Raw genomic sequence first — 17,863 nt, forward strand, 5'->3', positions numbered from 1 at the left:
TAAACATTTCTTTGTAAGAGTCTGTATCTATTTTAACTAATCTCTCTGTATCCTCTCTAACATCTGCCTGTGCAACTCATTTCAGTCATTGCAAGTACTTTGTAAAATCAGTATTTATTTATATTTTAATTTTGATGTTAATATGAAATTCTATTATTTGTTGCAGTGTTTTCATAAATTTCATTTAGCTACGAATCTTTGTGTCAGGATCCTGACTAATTTTTCCCATATTCTTCCATGTTTTACCTCTGTGGTGTTGTTCCAGGCTTCCAGCTAGCACTAAGGTCAAGTCGTGTTGTGACCGCACATCACTCCCGAATGACGCAGAGGTCTGCCTGCACTGCACATCGCATCCAACTGACTATGAGGTCTGTCCACACTGTTCCTACTGTGCTCTCAGTGTGTTTACCCATCATGCTAGCATTCAGGCTGTACACCTGAGTTCCCTCAAACTCAGTATGGGCACAAACATGTGACTCTCCTCCACCACTCAGAGTGCTACTCCCAGACCAGCTGATGGCAGCATCCAATCCCCGGGGATCCACCCTTAAAAATTCCTTTTCCTGACTGACCTCCATTGCCAGTACAGCGTCCCTTCTGCTGAAGTTACATCTCTGTGCTGAGATCCCAGGTACTCTGTATCTGAACAGTTCCAGTCCGTGTGATTCCAGTACCAAGTCTGGTTGCAAGTCTCCATTCCATCTGTGCTCCAGTCTGGGTTATTCACTGAAACTTATTCCTAAAGACAACCATCGGTCCCAGCCGATATCTCCAACCATCGGTCCCAGCCGATATCTCCAACCATTGGTCCCAGCGATATCTCCAGCCATTGGTCCTAGCCGATCAAGTTCATCGTCATTGGACTCTTATCAATTAAGTTCTTCAATTCTTCAACATCGGTTCCAAACTGATCAAGTTCGTCAATGCATCAACATCTGATTCAAATCCATCAAGCTCTTAAATTCATTAATATTCAGTTTCAATCCAATTGTCTCCAAGCATCGGTTCCAATCCGACCTTGCTTCACCAATTCTATTTAATCGATTCCACTACATCGGTTCCTATCCGATTCTACCACTACAGTTTCCATTCAGTTTCCAATCTAATAAAGTTGTTCCACTGTCCTCGCCTTTGGGCTCATAACCTCCGGCAGTTCCATTGCCTCCTATCTTCCCTCATTGCATGAGGAAGTCCTGGCGCAAGCCACCCAAAATCAATCAAGCCTCCCTAGGCTCCTCTTCAGCCTCCCACGCCTGTTCCAACTGATTCCAACCCTCACGCGTGACACTCTGATATATATTTATTAACACAAAACTGTTAACAGGTCTTTTGGTCAGGCCTTTGTATACAGTTCCTCAGGGGTATTTCTGAGGCCATATTAATTCCAGTGGAGTTACATGTACATAAACCTATATGAAGACAAGTACCATCAGCTGGAAGTTGCACGTTGCATTATGCACTAAACATTTTTCTGTGTTATGTACAAAGGGCCTCATTTAGGGGCACATTTACCTACCGTCAGTTTTCAGTCTATTTCTTTGCATCGGTTTTGACTGTCATCTGAATTCCAACATCGCTACCCGACGGATTTAAAATCCCTCTACCAGTCCAGAAGTGAAGCACTGCATCAAAAGACATTATTAGCTTAAAATGTTAAAAAAAGGGTTAAATTTTTTTAAATGCATGGGGTCCCACCCTCATAGATCCATAGCGAGGTCCGGGCCTCTGAGCCTAGACTGATATTGGAAAATGAATGGCATTGGGTTCCCCTTTTTTCCATTGCCAAGCACCATAATAGCTACCAGCCCCAAACTGGTCAGCCCAGGGCTGGAATCCATAGGGAAGCGGGGTCTCCCCAAAAAACAAATGGGGTTCCTATTCCCCAAGGACAGCCAGCCCTGGGCTGTTCTCCGGATAATAATAAAGGTAAAACCAAAGGAAAACTGACCAAAATTTACCCTTTAGAGTTGGTAAGGAGGTGTGTCTATGCTCAACTCGTGCAAAACAATGTAAAGCTGCCCAATATTTATGTGCTATGTATAACACCAGACAGTGAATTCCCTGTTTGCAAAAACAAACTGCATTTTCTCCGAGCCGGCCAAGGCCCCATTACTTTCAGGGGCATAGCCTAATAGCGGGAGGCACGGTCACGCCCCCTTAAATAAAAGGTAAAAAATATTTGCAGCACATGGGGCAAAGCCAGGGTGGGGGTGGTGCGATCAGTGTGATTGCTCTCCACCACTGGCAGAGGAGACTGCTGCTGCTGCTCAACTGCAGCAGCCTCCATGGCCTAGCGTGTGCTCGGCTGCAAAGACACACCCTGCTGATAGGCAAGAGAATGGGAGGGAGGAAGAGGGGGCGGCGGTAGCCCGGGTAATTAGTACTTGCTCCCTCCTCTCGGCGCACCTGCTTACATTATAGCATGATCAATTGCAAGTGAGTTGTCGCCGGCAGTTTTGGAACTCATACATCTTCAACTGATTTCCGAAATTCCCCTTTCTGCAGACGCTGGGTCGGGGAATCAAGGATATTCAACATGTTGGACAATCTCTGTACCCCAATTCCAAACCGAAAATGGCTGGAATTGGCATGTCTGAGATTGTTTTACATGTTGAATTTCTCTGATCTGCAGAAAGATGGCCATCGATACGTGGATTGGATCACAGATCGGATTTAATCAGCCTCTAAATGAGGCTAAACAGAGTACAGTTCAAGTTTGGAATGACACAGGGGGTATTCAGCTTAGGACGAATTCACAAAGCTGCACACAGGGTGTATGACACCCCATGCTGCATTTGGGATCCCAGCACTGCAAGGTCGCAGGCTGGGATCACCATCGCGACCAGCTTACTCAGGCTAGCCGGCTTGCGAGGCCAGAAAACTGTGCTCATGGACACAGCCCCTGGTCTTGCCACTCCCGAAAAACAGGACAGACACGCCCCTGTTTCCTGGAACGCCGACCATCCCCGCACCACCCTTTAAATCTGTCTGCCTGTCAATCAGGAAGAGGCATAGAAGGGGCTGTGTTCAATCACGCAGGTCCCGTTCTGCACATCTGCAGAACGGGTCCTGTGCACGCGCATATTTCCAATAATCGGGAATCTGCATTCAGTATTGCACATAAGTGCAATTCTGAATCAGCCCCACAGTCCATCGTCATTTTCTTCAGGCTTTGTTTGAACATGAGATACACTACTGCACCCATTTTTATATTTATTATACACTGTACACACAATTGTTATGAAAAATGTGGTCTACAATGTATGCAATTTCGACTCCTCTCATGGTTTCTTTTCTACACTCCAAAATCCCCTTAACAACTGGGATGCAGTCAGGAAGCCGTCGGTCAAAATGCTGACCGCTGGGTTCCTGACTGTCTAATCCCGACAGGGAGCCCGATGCCCGGCATTCCGATCAAAGGTAAGCCGGGCGGCGGACGTGGACAGCCGCGGGGGGGGAGGGTTAGGGGTTCCTGGGGAGGGCTTAGGGTTAGGCACCCCCCTGGCAGGGTTAGGGTTAGGCTAGGGGAAGGGGATTAGGGTTAGGCACCCTTGGGGGGAGGTTAGGGTTAGGTACCTCCCTCCCCCCGGGAGACTTAGGTTTAGGCTTTATGGGGAAGGGGGGGGTTAGGTTTAGGCACTTACAGGGGGGTTAGGAACTTGGGGGGAGGTAAGGGTTAGGTACCCCTAAGTTAGGGTTAGGGGGGGGAGGGTGGTTAGGTTAGTAAATAGAGAAAATATGTACCTGTCAGGATCTTCACTGTTGGTGTTCCAGTGTCGGGATTCGATACATGCGTCCGGCGGTATTTCATACCGATCCCTTAACAACTACCTTGTCTAGGGAAATACAGGTGTAGCGCAGTCCCAGTACCGTAGCTAGTGCTCCCAGGTCCTGGTGCAAGCCACGCCCCCTCCGTAAGATGTCACGTGGAGGGGGCATGGCCTATAAACGGAGGCGGGTGATTACAGCAATGCCTGGAGCATCCTCAAGATACCTAGGGGAGCTGTAAGTACAGCGTTGTAACTGCCTGGAGCGCCCTAAGAGAGATGCGCTCTGTACGGCCAGACCGCTCGCACACCTCTAATTACGGCCCTGTTCAGTCCATTAAAATAAATAAATATATATATAATATATATTTATACTGATTGGCATAACTTAATAAGTCATTAGGCAATATTTCAATATACAAAAAAGTAGGCTTGCCATATCATTCCTTTAATTTGGAACAAATGAGTTACACAGGTTGTGTGGCTGATTAAAACCAGGTGAAATGGTGACTTGAAGTCAGTCAGCCACAGAATCTGTGTAATTCATATGTGTCCACCATTAAAGGGATGATATGGCAGGCCTACAAAAAAGTGACTAGATAATAATAGCACTTCAGTGGGTAACTTATATTACATTGCACTTAATTCATGATATATATTTGATTTATATTTCTAATTCTAATAGATTATAATAATGTGGATACATGCATAGGCAGCTACATTATATTATGTTGTCTGTGAAACATAGTTGTCGTAGTCGCAGTGCCCCCTAAGCGTTTGGGGTTGGAGTCGGGGCAGAGCTGGGCCTGGGTACTGGCAAGGGTGTGTGATCTAATGCAAGGAGGCGTGGCCTAAACTTCTTACAAAATGCGATGCAGTGCACTCCACAGGGGTCGCCGTTATACCCCTCAGCCAGGGGCAGATCCAGTGTGGTGTGCAATCAGTGCGACTGCTGTACCCCCTCTATCAGGTGCAGGCAGAGGAGCAGCAGCAGCCTCCCTGTATTCACTAAGACCCAGCCCACAGCAGTGTGAGCTGGGCGCTTCTATCACTGAGCAGGGAGGGGGGGACGGAGTGGTGGATCCAGGCCCCTGCCGGGCTCCTTCTGCAAGTCTGGGCCCAGGTAATCAGTATCTGCTCCTTCCCCCTTGGGTGGGGCCAGCAATGGTGAGCGTTTTACCATGGTTCTGTAGGTGTGACAGGCAAGGGTTTGGGTCTTCCGATGCAGATTTCCTGGACACGGCAGAAGAGTTCCAGCTTAGGCTTACTCAGATGGCCAGTGTTGCCCAATGGTTATTAAATGCTGCGGTTTCAGATGCAATACTCTCATCTAAAATGCAAGCAGTGGGCATCTTTTGCCTTCAGACGTATCCTGCAGCATTACCATATTTTAGAATCAGGCCCATTATGTTCATACTGTTCTTGCTTATGTACGTTGTAAGGCGGTGCAGACCCCTTGTGGTGCCACAAATAGGATAATAATATACAATGCGCAGAGGCAGGGCCAGATTAACAATGGGGCGGATGGAGCTACAGCTCCAGGCCTCCATATAAAAATAGGCCCATTGTCATGAAAACATGATATTGACCGGCCATCTGCTCTCCACATGGTCAGCCATAAATCATAAATAGTCAAATTGTATTTCTATTTACCTCACAAAATGAAGCATTTTTTTTCTTTTACATATTTAGGGAGACATTGGGGCTGAGAGTATAGGGGTGTACACGCCCACTTGGCACTTACCACACCCACACAGCACTGGTCACACCTCCTGTTCTTCTCATAATAGGCCCTTTGTCATTTTCAGCTCCAGGCCCATGTGGCCCTCAATCCGGCCCTGCGCAGAGGGCCTGATTCCAATGTGGACTGTATTGCACAGCTGCAGGGATGCGACTGTGCGGTACGGTACAAGTAAAATGCAAAAAGACCCTGGGACAACCCCCCTCCCCATTTTGTACAAGGGTACTGGTTGCCGCCCCTGCTCTTTCCCCTAAATGCTGAAATGCTGCATGTCAGTCATGCTATGGCTAATGGGGGACTGTGAGAAATCATTGGGACCCATTTTGTACATGTGCAGAATGTGTCTTGCGGCTGTGCAGACCCAGAACCATTGGATTTGTACGTAAATCATCTGGTTTGAGTACAAATCTGAATCAAACGCAGTGGTTGGACTTAGCATCCTATCCTCAAGCGTTACATAACTCCTGGGCTTCTTCATATTACAATAATATTGTATTACTGTTCTCATGCAATAAATATCAATGTACTTACCGTTCAGGAATACTGCGCAATTGGCTCCTATTAAATAACATAAACACTGTCAGGGTCTAAAACATGGAAGGAACTGTTCATAGAAATTAGCATTATTTGACAACTATGCTAAGCTAAGCAGCTCATCTGAGTAATCAGACACATGAGAAAAAACATGTTTTAGATGCTATTTTATATGTCACAAGTTTTCAATCTGTGTAACCCTGCAAGATCATTTTTATATAGTTGTCCATGTTTAACCAGCTGGGCTGCTAACCCTAAACTCTGCTGTCAGGGTATGTTTTATTTTACTGGTACTGAAGCTGTTAAAGTCGTAACACCCCCCACCTCCTCTTCTCCAGTGGCACCTCTTTCCCTGCCCTCCTTCTTCCCTCCCTCCTCCTCTTCAATCATCTCCCTTCCTCCTTCCCTCCGCCTCTTCCCTGCACTGGTCTCTCTGCTCTCTCTGTCTGTCTGTCTCCCTTCTCTTCCTCGTCCTCCGGGCCATGGATGGGTAAGTCATTACTTGCCTTTATTTATTCACCATCAGAGTGATAATGTGCAAATAGTTTTTCCTTCATCAATGAGTGTAGCAGCACGATGGGAGATCATGACTTTGCTACTCTCCAGTGCTCACTACTTCACCCTGACATTATAATCTCCTTTGAACATCTAGTGGGTGTGTATGCGTTTGTAGGCTCAGCTCAGAGGGAAGTGTATTCATACTGTGTCGTAGTTTTTAGGCTTTCTCAGTAAGTTTGCGCTGTTGTTATTTAGTCTAAAAAGCATTGAAATGTATAATTTCCTAGTTATGAATATATATCGTACAAAAGTCCAGAACTCCTTTCTGTATTGCATACTGTATGTGCACAGCTGAAACTGAGTAAATATTGACAGACATGCATAATTATTAAATGACTTCTACAAATGATGTAATTATTATATAATGTGTGTGCTGTATTCCTTCTGGGCATGACCCTTGTAGATTGTTGGTTTTTGCATGTGCAGCAGTAGAAGGTGTGTGTGATGCATGTAACCGACCCCTCCCTGTGTAAGTACAGTCACACCTGTGTTGTAGGCATTGGGAAGGGAGACCAGTCAAGAGAATGACTATTTTACATAAAGTTTCTGCCAGCCAGCATTTGATCCGACCGTCCTGTTTTGCCTTCATTTCTGTATACATGAATACAGAACACAGAATACAGCATGTCCTCTACATCAGACTTGCTGATTAAAATATGAAGAAAACTGCCATATCCATCTCTGGGGCTGCACTTGTGTTCTTTGCCAGGTGATGTGATCTGTAGGCTATTCCACAACAATATGTGTATGCATATAATGTTGATATTTTATAATTATACTTTATGTATGTTTTTGACAAATATAGTGGTAAAAGGTGATGTTAGGATTTCCCCTATAGACAGGGCCATAACTAGGGTAGTGCGACTGTGCGACCAGTGCCATGGCACAGGGCACCACAGGGCAGGGGGCGCTGTTCTGGCCTGTCAGTTTTCTGTTTATTATCATTCTCACTTGTAGCTTCCTCTCCTTTTATCCCCTGCATCTCTTCGCCTCCCCTATCTCTTACCTGGCCCTTCCCCATGAGGCAATGGCCTTTTTTCAGGTGACAATCTTATGTCCCTGTTTAAAAAATGAAGGGGGGGGGGTGCATGTAGAACTCCTCTTTCTTTATGGGAGCGCCTATACAAACTGACATATTTTTCAACTGTGCAGGAATAATACTTGAATGAATGCTCATTGCTGTTTTTACCTTTTTTCTGTTCCTGTTATTTGGGACTTATAACTAATTTCAGGTGAGTATTTAAATTCAAAAAGTGCATTATAATTGAGTTCTATAAACAGGACCTGTTAAGTGTTGTAGTTCCTCAAGGTCTGCGGGGATGGTACCACTTGATGTGCTTATATGCATTGACAGCGGCAGTGTGTTCTTAGAATTCATTTTAAAAGGTTGGCAACTATATGTGTAGTATAGAGGTACACGAGGATGTTTAATTGTTCCTGTTTTTGTTTTTCTCTTCTGCTGGCTGACAAGCATTTTATGTTGCAAACTGTCAGCTGGTAACCTTTGTACAGCATTACACTCATTCTATACACTGGTACAACTGGCTGTTTTTTTTCTGGTCTGATAATCGCTCTACAGGAAAATGATTACTGTTTTATGTCCTCACAGTATAAGATAATGGCAGAAGGGGTCAATTAATTGGTCAGTCACAAAATGACACCTGCTGATACACATCCTGATATAAGACCTGAGGTGTTCTTATCATCTTTGAAAGCACCTAATGTGGTAATGCTGTGTGCTTGTATAACTAGGGTTCCCATATCCATAGATACAAAATAATTATACGTTTCACATAGAGGGCATAATGCAGAGTTGAATGCAAGTAGGCCAGAATTGCTCCCGCATTGTACACAGAACTAAATGTGTATATTCTCCCATATGCAGCGTTGTATACGTCTCTGCGGCCAGTCTGTACAATTCATACGCTTGGTTTCATTGCCGGCATCATTATCTGCACATTTGCACCAGCCCTATCCCTCGTGCAAAAGATACAGCTGAAACAAATTACTCTGCATGACCTGGAGCTCTGGTGACACGCCCACTCTTAATTTAGAATACGTGCAAGCGCCCCATTATCGCCCATCCCCTTCAGCCATAAGTGTGCAATTGAGTTGTGTATGACTCAGCATCGCCCCTAGTTGACATTGTTTTTAGTTTAGTTTCCAACTGCATATTTATTCTTTTAACAGCAGTGTTCTCCCTAGGGCCTTTATGATGGGTGTTCCACCCTGGCATTTTTCTTGCATTACCCAGGACAGGCCTAGCTTGTAGAGTGCTCTGGCAGCGGCCTGCTGGGGGCAGTGGAGGTATTCGTTGCTCGGGGCCAGTCTCGCCAGGGGGAGGATAATGGCTTCCCCCTCCGTCTAGGCCCTGGCCCACCCTGCACTGGAGGTGGACTGCAGGCCTTGTGGACTCACATTCTCCACCTCTCCTGATCAGAGGCCACTGGCCAGTGAGTGGGAAGGGGGAAGGATGCATGGCGGACTTCTGCTTGCCTCCAGTGATGGGGTTCAGTCCGTACCTCTCTCCCCAAGGTCTGCACTAAAAAAAATGGGATATGAATAGATTAAACCACAAAGAAGTGTTGCATTCTCCTTATTTAAGCTAGCTAATGGTGCGTACACACGGTACAATAAAAATGCACGATATGAACGATAACGATATCGACCATATCGTTATTGTCCAGATTGTTAATTGTTTTGGTGCCTACCAACCCTCAAACGAGCAGCGATGGACGATAACTATATCGCCCATCACCCATGCATGTAGGCAAACCTGGTCGATATCGACCAGGTTATATAGGGACCCACGATCAAGGGTTGCTGGCCCGTTGTTGGTGGGTTGGTGGTGTGCTGGATGAGTGATATCGATCATCCAGCACATCGGGAAAGTGTAGGGAGATCAGTCAGCGATATCGTTATCACTGACTGATCGTACCATGTGTACGCACAATAAGGCTACTAGAATCTGAGGTTCAAAAACTCAGATATGGTTGTCATAGACAACATACTGACTAGTTACCATTTCACTTGCAGGTGCAAGTAACACATTTAATGGCAGAAGAAAATACAGCAAAATTGTACACTTGCCTATCATGAGGCAGCAGTCTAAAACTGGGTACACACTATATGATGTGTGTATCCAGTGTTGGAATTATATATCGCTCGTGTTGTACACTCTATACGATCTGGTGTACGACCACCCTATATATAATTTTTTTTGCTGCATATATCTGCCTTTGTAATGTATATCTTATTGATACATTACTAAAAGTGGGCACTGTGGCTTTTCAGTCTACTTGCCAGAAATAGAGGTTTATATTGATTTGTTTGAAAACTGTTCCATATTACTATTTGTCACAACCATGGATACCTGGGCATTTCTATTATTAGGAAATATGATCTGTAGTATTCCATATTCTGTTATCACACTTGCTATAGATCAACAAAAAGCTGAATCCTGTAAGCTGGGTTGTAATACTGGACCTGCCATCATTTGCTTTCACCCCTCCCCCCCACATCCACAAATATATGTGAACTTTCCATAAATTTATATTTTCATTCAATACTGAATGTTTTGACAGTTATACTACTGGCTTGTATCTTAGCTTTATTGGTGTTTTGGAATCTAAAGTTTTATGTATGTTTTTTTTTTTTTTAGGATAGTTTTGTTTATTTTGAAACCAACTGAGGAGAAGATGCCTAACATGATGATCTAGTTTGCATACCAGAATGGTAGCCTTCCGGAGAATTTATTTATAGGAAATTGCTAACACAGTGGTCCCCTGTTCAAGTTCTAATAATGTTCTTTCTGCAGTGGCCAAAAGCAGACAAGGCTCCTGTTTCGACATTGGTATTGCTCTTTTGATCTGTTCTATCAAGCATGTGTTACTATCTGCTAATATTGCATGTCTGTAGGTGATCCAGTGTCCAGTACAAGCCATTGTTGAATTTCTTAACTACCATCCTCCTACATGTCCTGTGGTTTCACACAGATTTTCTTTCATGTTTATAAAGCAAAACAATGCTCCACATAACCAGGGGAGGATGTTGTATCCTGCTAGTAACTTTTGTTCAAAACAGTCATCCTTACTGCTGCAGCACTTTCCACACTGCAGATAAAGCAGGCTTCATCTCCAGTGCATACACAGCAAGGACTCAGTTTGTTGCATCAAGAGTTGATTGTCAGTGGCTGTGGGTTTGTTCCTTTCAGAGTAATTGAATTGCATTTAAGTGATCAAAAACTATAATGTATCTCACCTTATGAACAGTAAGGTGAGATGCATTATAATCCGGACTGTGGAGCTCTTTTACAGCGTTTTTGTTGTAAGTACACCCTGTATTTATTGTTACTATATATCAGTTTATTGTATATGTAATCGACTATATATGTAATTACCCTCAGATTATTGATGATTCTGTGAGTTGAGGTATTATTGATATCCCCCCCCCCCCATTTTATGAGGTAACAAGGGTCTAAGTGATGTAAGAAGGATATTCTGAGGACTCTCATAGATACACCTTGACAAAGACAAATCGTCGAAATGCGTTGGTAGAAAGGAGCAGCATATACCCCTCTGCCGGATACAGAATTTGCTACGTGTGGAAGGATAGTAATTTACCAGTATTCCCAGGATTGAGTTATTGTGGGATATCCTTCGGGTGCATGGCTGATGGTGATTGCCTCCTGAGTGCATTTTTAATTCAAATAATAGTATCTTTATAATAGTATCTTTAATAATAGTATCATCCACTAAGTTGTATTATTTATAAGGTGATTAATCTTAAGGACAACTGGAAAGCAGATAGATATTTGTACTTGAGGCGCATATAACCCTGAAAAGGGTGAATGCATTTATCTATCGTGCACATAAATTATATTGCACTATATTGTATTTTGTTTTTACATGTAATCCTTGATTTTAAGTGAAATGTGAGTTGGAATTTTTATAATATGTGGTTAGAACCTTTCCTATATACCCACCTGTTACGCGCCCGACAGGAACTATACAAATGTCGGGCGCGATCAGCTGCCGGCGCACCATTTCAGCTCGCTGCCCCAGGGGGATGCGAGCTGAAATGGGCGAAAAGTGACCTGTTTGGGCGCCCAAACAGCACTTTTCACGATCAGCGTGAAAATCGGCAACAATTGAATAGCGCGCCACGATCTCCCGTCACTTTAGATGGGAGGTAGGGCGCGCTATAACAGTTGAATACCGCCCATTGTGTGTTTCACATAGGGATAATTCATGGTCCCATGAATACCGAACATAAATTTTATATCCTTTTCTTTTTTTCCCAACCTACTTTTGTCTGTATTTGTGGGTGCAACTGTATTGAGTTCCTACTCGAATTTCTGTTCTGTGTTATAGTGGAGTGTTAGGTGACCATCTAATTAAAACTGGCCATATACTGAATGTCAGTGCAGACGACTAACCGATGCAGAGGGCAGAGGGGGGGAAGGAGCAATGGGATGATAATTGAAGCACTGCCATAAGCTATGCTATGCAGGGCTATTAGTCTTGAAAAATAATTTCAGGAGCTGTGGGTGGAGCTATAGAAAAACAATTTTATATATTAGTATTTAGAAAAGAAGGTACTGAAAAGGGCCATTAAAGTAAAACTTCTCTTATAGAAGATAAATAAATACATTTTGGCCCAGGACATTCCGTCATAGTTAATGAGAGGTTCAGGAACTGAGCTCTTGCTTGTTCCTGCTGAAAAATAGCACTGATGCTATGTATGGAGTTGATCTCCATTCACAGCATACATCGGGTGTTTGGACTTGATTGATAGCCAAAGGAACCAGACTGCGTTTCAGTTGTTTTCAGGTTGTGAACGATTATTGTTCAGGTCCACTCATTGAACGATATTGTTCAAACCAGTTGTTTGGTCGTCTTGTTTGCATGATTATCATGCAGTGTATTGCCAGGTTACGTTGCAGCCATCTTGGCAAATAACGACTTTATTAAACAGTCTTGAACTTCATTTCATGTGAATGCTGCAAAACCTTCTTCCTGTGCGGCAATAACAATTAGCAGTGTTTGTTGTAGGAAAATGTCACTGACACTATGGCCTAATTCAGACCCGCTCGCTAGTGCTGAGTGCTGGCAAGCGGGTCGATGTTGCCCAAGTGCGCATGCGCACGAGGGAGCTGGCTCCGTCATGCGCACGAGGGAGCTGGCTCCGTCATGCGCACGAGGGAGCTGGCTCCGTCATGCGCATGCTCTGATAGAGCCAAAAGCACTCCAGGGCTTGCGGCAGCGAGACCCTACCGCAAGGGTCTCGTCATAAGCCCGATGGTCTCGATTGTCAAGATGGTCACCCACAGCTATGCGAGCGGCTGGGAGGCCGCTCCAAAAGGTAGGAGGGTCGGCCCTGATTCAGAGCGAGCGCTCTGTCAGAGCGTCCGGCTCTGAATCAGGGGCTCTTTCAGCTTATTGATGCAAGAGAATTGAAGTCCCCATTTGCCTGGAAACTTCATGGTTTTGGTGCTGATCTCTGGCACCTTGTCTTCAGTGACTGTCACAGACGGAAGAAGTTCAGATATAAACCTGTTTGTGCAGTTTTGTTGGAAGCTGATTCAACAGGCAGTAGCTTGTAACTAGTGTTTTCCTTTATAGCTAACTATATTGTTGTAACCCTGGTTAGGGTTACGGATATATATTACATATAAATATACTTCATATATACAATAAAAATAGGTGTAAATAATTTCATTAATTTATATATACACAAGTCTGAGGTAAAATATATGTATGTATGTTTTCCTGAGGTAATTAAGATGTACAGGGCTTTGTGTATAAGGAAAAAGATAGTCTGATCAGAGTAAATTGTTGTAATTAATTTATTTACAAAAGTGTAGGGAGTTTATTCTGGTGGGACATGTATATGTATTATATGCATTTATTGTATTGTTATTATTAACATACTGAGGTAAATTTACTATTTAAATTTATTTCATATTTACTGAGGTAAAGCCAGCAGCAGCAGTAGCATGTGACATGTTAGAATGAGCACGAGCAGGTCAGTTAGGTAGGCTATCATTATTATAGGGACAGGAGAGAGGAGCTTGCGCTGCAGGCGGGAAGAAGAGGGTCGCGCGGCCAGGGAAAGGGTCACGTGCAGCATTGGTCAGGGGTATAAATAGTGGTGGCCGGCAACTCAGCCGGCCAGTCTGGTGTTCCCTCCCTCCAGTGCCTGCCCTCCTGTGACCCTGGCGGCCAGTGAGCAGCGATGGACTGCCAGGTGCAGGGGGGCAGAGCCGGAGAGGGAGCGATTGCTGATCCCCCCCCCTGCTCCAGACCCCGCATTGCCGCTTACCAGCGCTAGGGAGCGCGGCAGCGGCGGTGGCCAGAGAGGGGAAAACCCGGGAACAGACCAGCGCTGCTGGGGCCGCTGACACCTCCAGCGCATAGGAGGAAGTCGTTAGAGGTAGGCTCCAGCTGTAAGCGGTGGTCGGAGGCGGCAGGGCGGAGTTTCCGGCGGTGATTGATCGTTGGCATCAGCGGAGGCCAGGAGCCAGGGGAGGAAGCTGTCCGCGGTGACCAGAGGCGGAGGGCGGAGCCTCAGGCACCCATCAGGCAGGACAGCGGAAACCTCTGAGCCCTCAGTGGAGAAGCAGCTGTGCCATCAGCGGTGCTAAGAGACCAAAGTGTGAGTAGCGGCAGCCGCGCAGTGCTCACAGGCTATACATACATCGCACCCACACCAGGGCCACTTTAATTCCTGCAGCAGGCACAGTATATCATATACACCCTTGTGCCAAGCAAACTGACAGTGGAGGGAGGAGCAGGAAGTATATTTATTATTGGAGTTGGCAGCCTATTTTATTATCCGCCTAAGTGGAATATAAAAACTGAGGATCCTTCAACTCTATTAATTTACATTGAGGCTAATATATATATATATATATATATATATATATATATATATATATATATATATATCAGTGTGTGTGTATATGAATCCAAACCCTGAAGGGTTAATGTAAATACAGAGGATTCATCAAGCCCTTTATTAAAAGGAAGAAAGGATACACATAGAAGCAGGCACTGATCCTTCTATTGCCTTGGATAATATTGACTAGAGAGATTGGATTGGGTATCCTACCATATAGACTGGGATAGCCGCAACCATAATTGGTCTATTATAGCACTGGTTTCACCTCTCTAGACTTATATGTAATGACTATTTTATGTCAGTGTATTTGATTGTAATATACATCAACACTACTAAGGAGGTTGGAGTTTAAAGTTGTCTGAACCATATATGCTCCACTAGATGACACAATGATTATTGCTCAGATGTTCTGGACATTATAACGACATTCATCTGCTATAAAATTTGGACAGAAATTAATGAACTGAGCATAATCATTTATAGTAATCTGTTTCCTGTAATGTTACTCTAATTATTACACCATTTGCATATGGAAGTATCAAAAGGTCACATATGTATTGAATGTTATCTCAATATGTTCTAAATACACTCATAATACCTACAATATAAAGTGTTAACCTATAGTACAAGCAAATCTGTGTTTACTTACCTGGAGTGATTACAGTGGGAGATCCATTACTGCGGAATCCGTGGAAGGAAAAGACATTGGTGGTAAATGTGAAGTGAAATGATACAGTATTGTATTGTGATTACACATTGTCTATACATCACACTATATATCCTATCACTGGGTTTTTCCAGGTAAGCCCTTTTTACATTAAAATAATGAACCTGGGTGGAGGCACTGACCATGGTGATGTACACTACTTAGAGGAATGCTAAGGGTGGGTACATTAGGAGTAGAATAAATGGGTGTTAGTAACCTGGTGACCCTTTAGAGGTAAAAAGGGGGGTTACATGTTGTATTTTATATATGGATCTACATTAGCTGCGTATGTATTTTCTACATATAATACTGCTACTATATTCCTTAAATGTTCCATATTAGGAATTTTGTCTAGTATAAGTAACAGGTGCTGAGTGGCCAAATGACCAAACGGTGACTTTTTTTCTTTTTTGTTCTGATAAAATTACAAATTAGTAACTGCAAACAACTCTTATTAACTACACCAGCACTAACACTATAGTAAGAGAAAATTAAATAAAAACGTATTGATAAAGTTTATTTTACCACTCAATGGTAGCAATGTCAGATTGGACGGTCTCTTGTATTGGGACTGTTTTGATAAAATGTAAAACTAATAATGTCACAAATGTCTATCCCCCCCCCCCCCCCCCTTAATGTGGAGGATCTGTAATGCATACTGCACACATCACATTTTTATTTTTCCCATCTAAATAGCAATGGGGGAAATTTGCAGGATTAAGCTCCAGGTTTCATGCTATTCAGTTACTCCATATTTTCCCAGCACGGTACACCCTGGGTTAATGCGTGCTACCTAATAGATTCCTCTACGTTCTCACTAAAACCTACAACCTACTTGCATACTTTTTAATTCTCCTCTCTGGGAGAAGTCTGGAGAGTAGATGCCAATGACCAATTTGTGGATGGGGCCTAGCACTTTACATTAGTGCAGTTGCAGCTTCTCTTCAGAGCCCATGATTCCCGATATTACCTCCCCATCCTGCCCACCTCACTAAAACGTGGGTGGGATGCTGGAGATCCACCCACTCATTCTCGGGTGCGGAGCTCTACCTAAAAAAATCTGGAGTCTCCTGCACTTTCTGGGAGAGTACGAAGTATGACCTGTAATTAGAAGACACAAGGCTACACACTATCTACAGATGTGTCCACATACACTCATCCTCAAACAGCCCCATTTATTTCACGGACTTTGCTGCTTAGCCGCGTCATAACTCTAATCAGTACAGTATATGTATACGAAAATGCAAAATTGAGGAAAAAGTACGCAGTCTTGATAAGACCGCAAAATCCAGGTACAAAATCCTTGTACAAATGACCTGTGCCATGCATCGTTACGCATCATCTGCTACTTTATACCAATTTCTTTGCTACAAAAAATTAATCTTTAGTACTTGGAGCCTGATTTGCTGCTAATCGCAGATACCCAATTATTGGGAATTTGCACGTGTGCAGAACCCATTCTGCGAGTGTGCAGAATGGGTCCTGCGTAGTCGCACGCAGGTCCTTCTATGCCTCCGCCTGATTGACAGCATTTAGGCATTTAAGGGGCGGTGCTGGGTCGGCCACCGTTCTGGGAGTGGCCAGAACAGGTACTGCGTCGACCGACTCAGTGTCCTGGGCTCGCAAGCCGGCCAGCCTGAGTCTGCTGAGGCTTACTCGGCTGGCGGGCATCCGGGCGCCGTCCCCAATCGACTACCGATGGTCGCGATGGTGATCCCAGCCTCTGAGCTCTATTGCAGTGCTGGGATCGCAAATGTAGGTGGTGTCATTTGCGTGCAGCTTTGCAATTGCGATCCTTGCTGAATAACCCCCTTGGTAAACTATTTGGGTACATAGGAGGTCATTCAGACCCGCTCCCGAGCGCAGGACGCTCGCAAGCGGGTCGATGTTCCCCCACTGCACATGACGGAGGGAGCTCCGTCGTACGCATGCGCGAGACCCGGCGAGCGACGGGCTCTCCATCGCTCCGGGTCTCTCACCAAAGGGGGCGTGCTGTCGATGTTGATTGACAGCACGCCCCCTTTGGTGGGCGTGCCTGCCAGACGGAGGCGTTCCCATGGGAACGCCTACCGTCTGAAGCCGGCCCCACTGACATCACTAGTGATGTCAGTGGGAGTGATTTTGGCTCTGATGGAGACAAAATCACTCCTGGGCTTGCGGAAGCGAGACCCTACCGCAGGGTCTCAGTCGCAAGCCCGATGGTCGCGATGGTCAAGACCATCGCGACCATCATCATGGACGCTCGCATAAGCTGTGGGTGGTCACCCACAGCTATACGAGCGGCCAGGAGGCCGCTCCATTTTCATGGAGGAGGGCCCTGATGCAGAGCGAGCGCTCTGGTCAGAGCGTTCGGCTCTGAATCAGGCCCAAAGTTGCAAAGTCAAGGACAAAGTATACAGTATGGGATATGTGTATGTTCTATGTATGTTGGTGTTTTTTTTTTGTGTGCTCTGGTTTCCTCACGCAGTCTAAAAAAACAAACTATTGAATCCCTAGTTTGTAGTTGGGGAAGGCATGCTATGTTAGTTTTGTCACACCAATGAGATTTGTTTGTTTCCACAAGGCCTTAAACAGTCTACAGATGCAAGTGCTGTGCTGGATGGAGTATTGCATAATATTTTACTTTATTTCCCTACTTTATTTCCTTAATTTCTC

At 44.6% G+C, this 17,863-nt stretch overlaps 1 protein-coding gene across 4 annotated transcripts in view; it reads left to right on the plus strand.

The window, feature by feature from the left end:
• The first annotated feature begins 6,449 nt into the window (after positions 1-6,449).
• PTBP3 (polypyrimidine tract binding protein 3) overlaps positions 6,450-17,863 on the plus strand; it is a 208,270-nt gene continuing 196,856 nt past the window's right edge. Inside the window, exon 1 of one of the 4 annotated variants that reach the window (XM_088460110.1) lies at positions 6,450-6,532. Coding sequence is in view for 2 of the 4 variants with exons in the window: in XM_088460106.1 (XP_088316232.1) it covers positions 10,403-10,453 (51 nt within the window). In the remaining 2 variants the exon portion in view is untranslated. Of the gene's footprint in view, positions 6,533-7,292; positions 7,310-10,262; positions 10,454-17,863 lie in introns of those variants that run through there. The other 3 variants (XM_088460113.1, XM_088460111.1, XM_088460106.1) reach the window with 3 other exon arrangements.

This window comes from Taudactylus pleione, unplaced genomic scaffold (genome assembly GCF_031769625.1).
Source record: "Taudactylus pleione unplaced genomic scaffold, aTauple2 ptg000967l, whole genome shotgun sequence".
Lineage (NCBI taxonomy): Eukaryota > Metazoa > Chordata > Amphibia > Anura > Myobatrachidae > Taudactylus > Taudactylus pleione.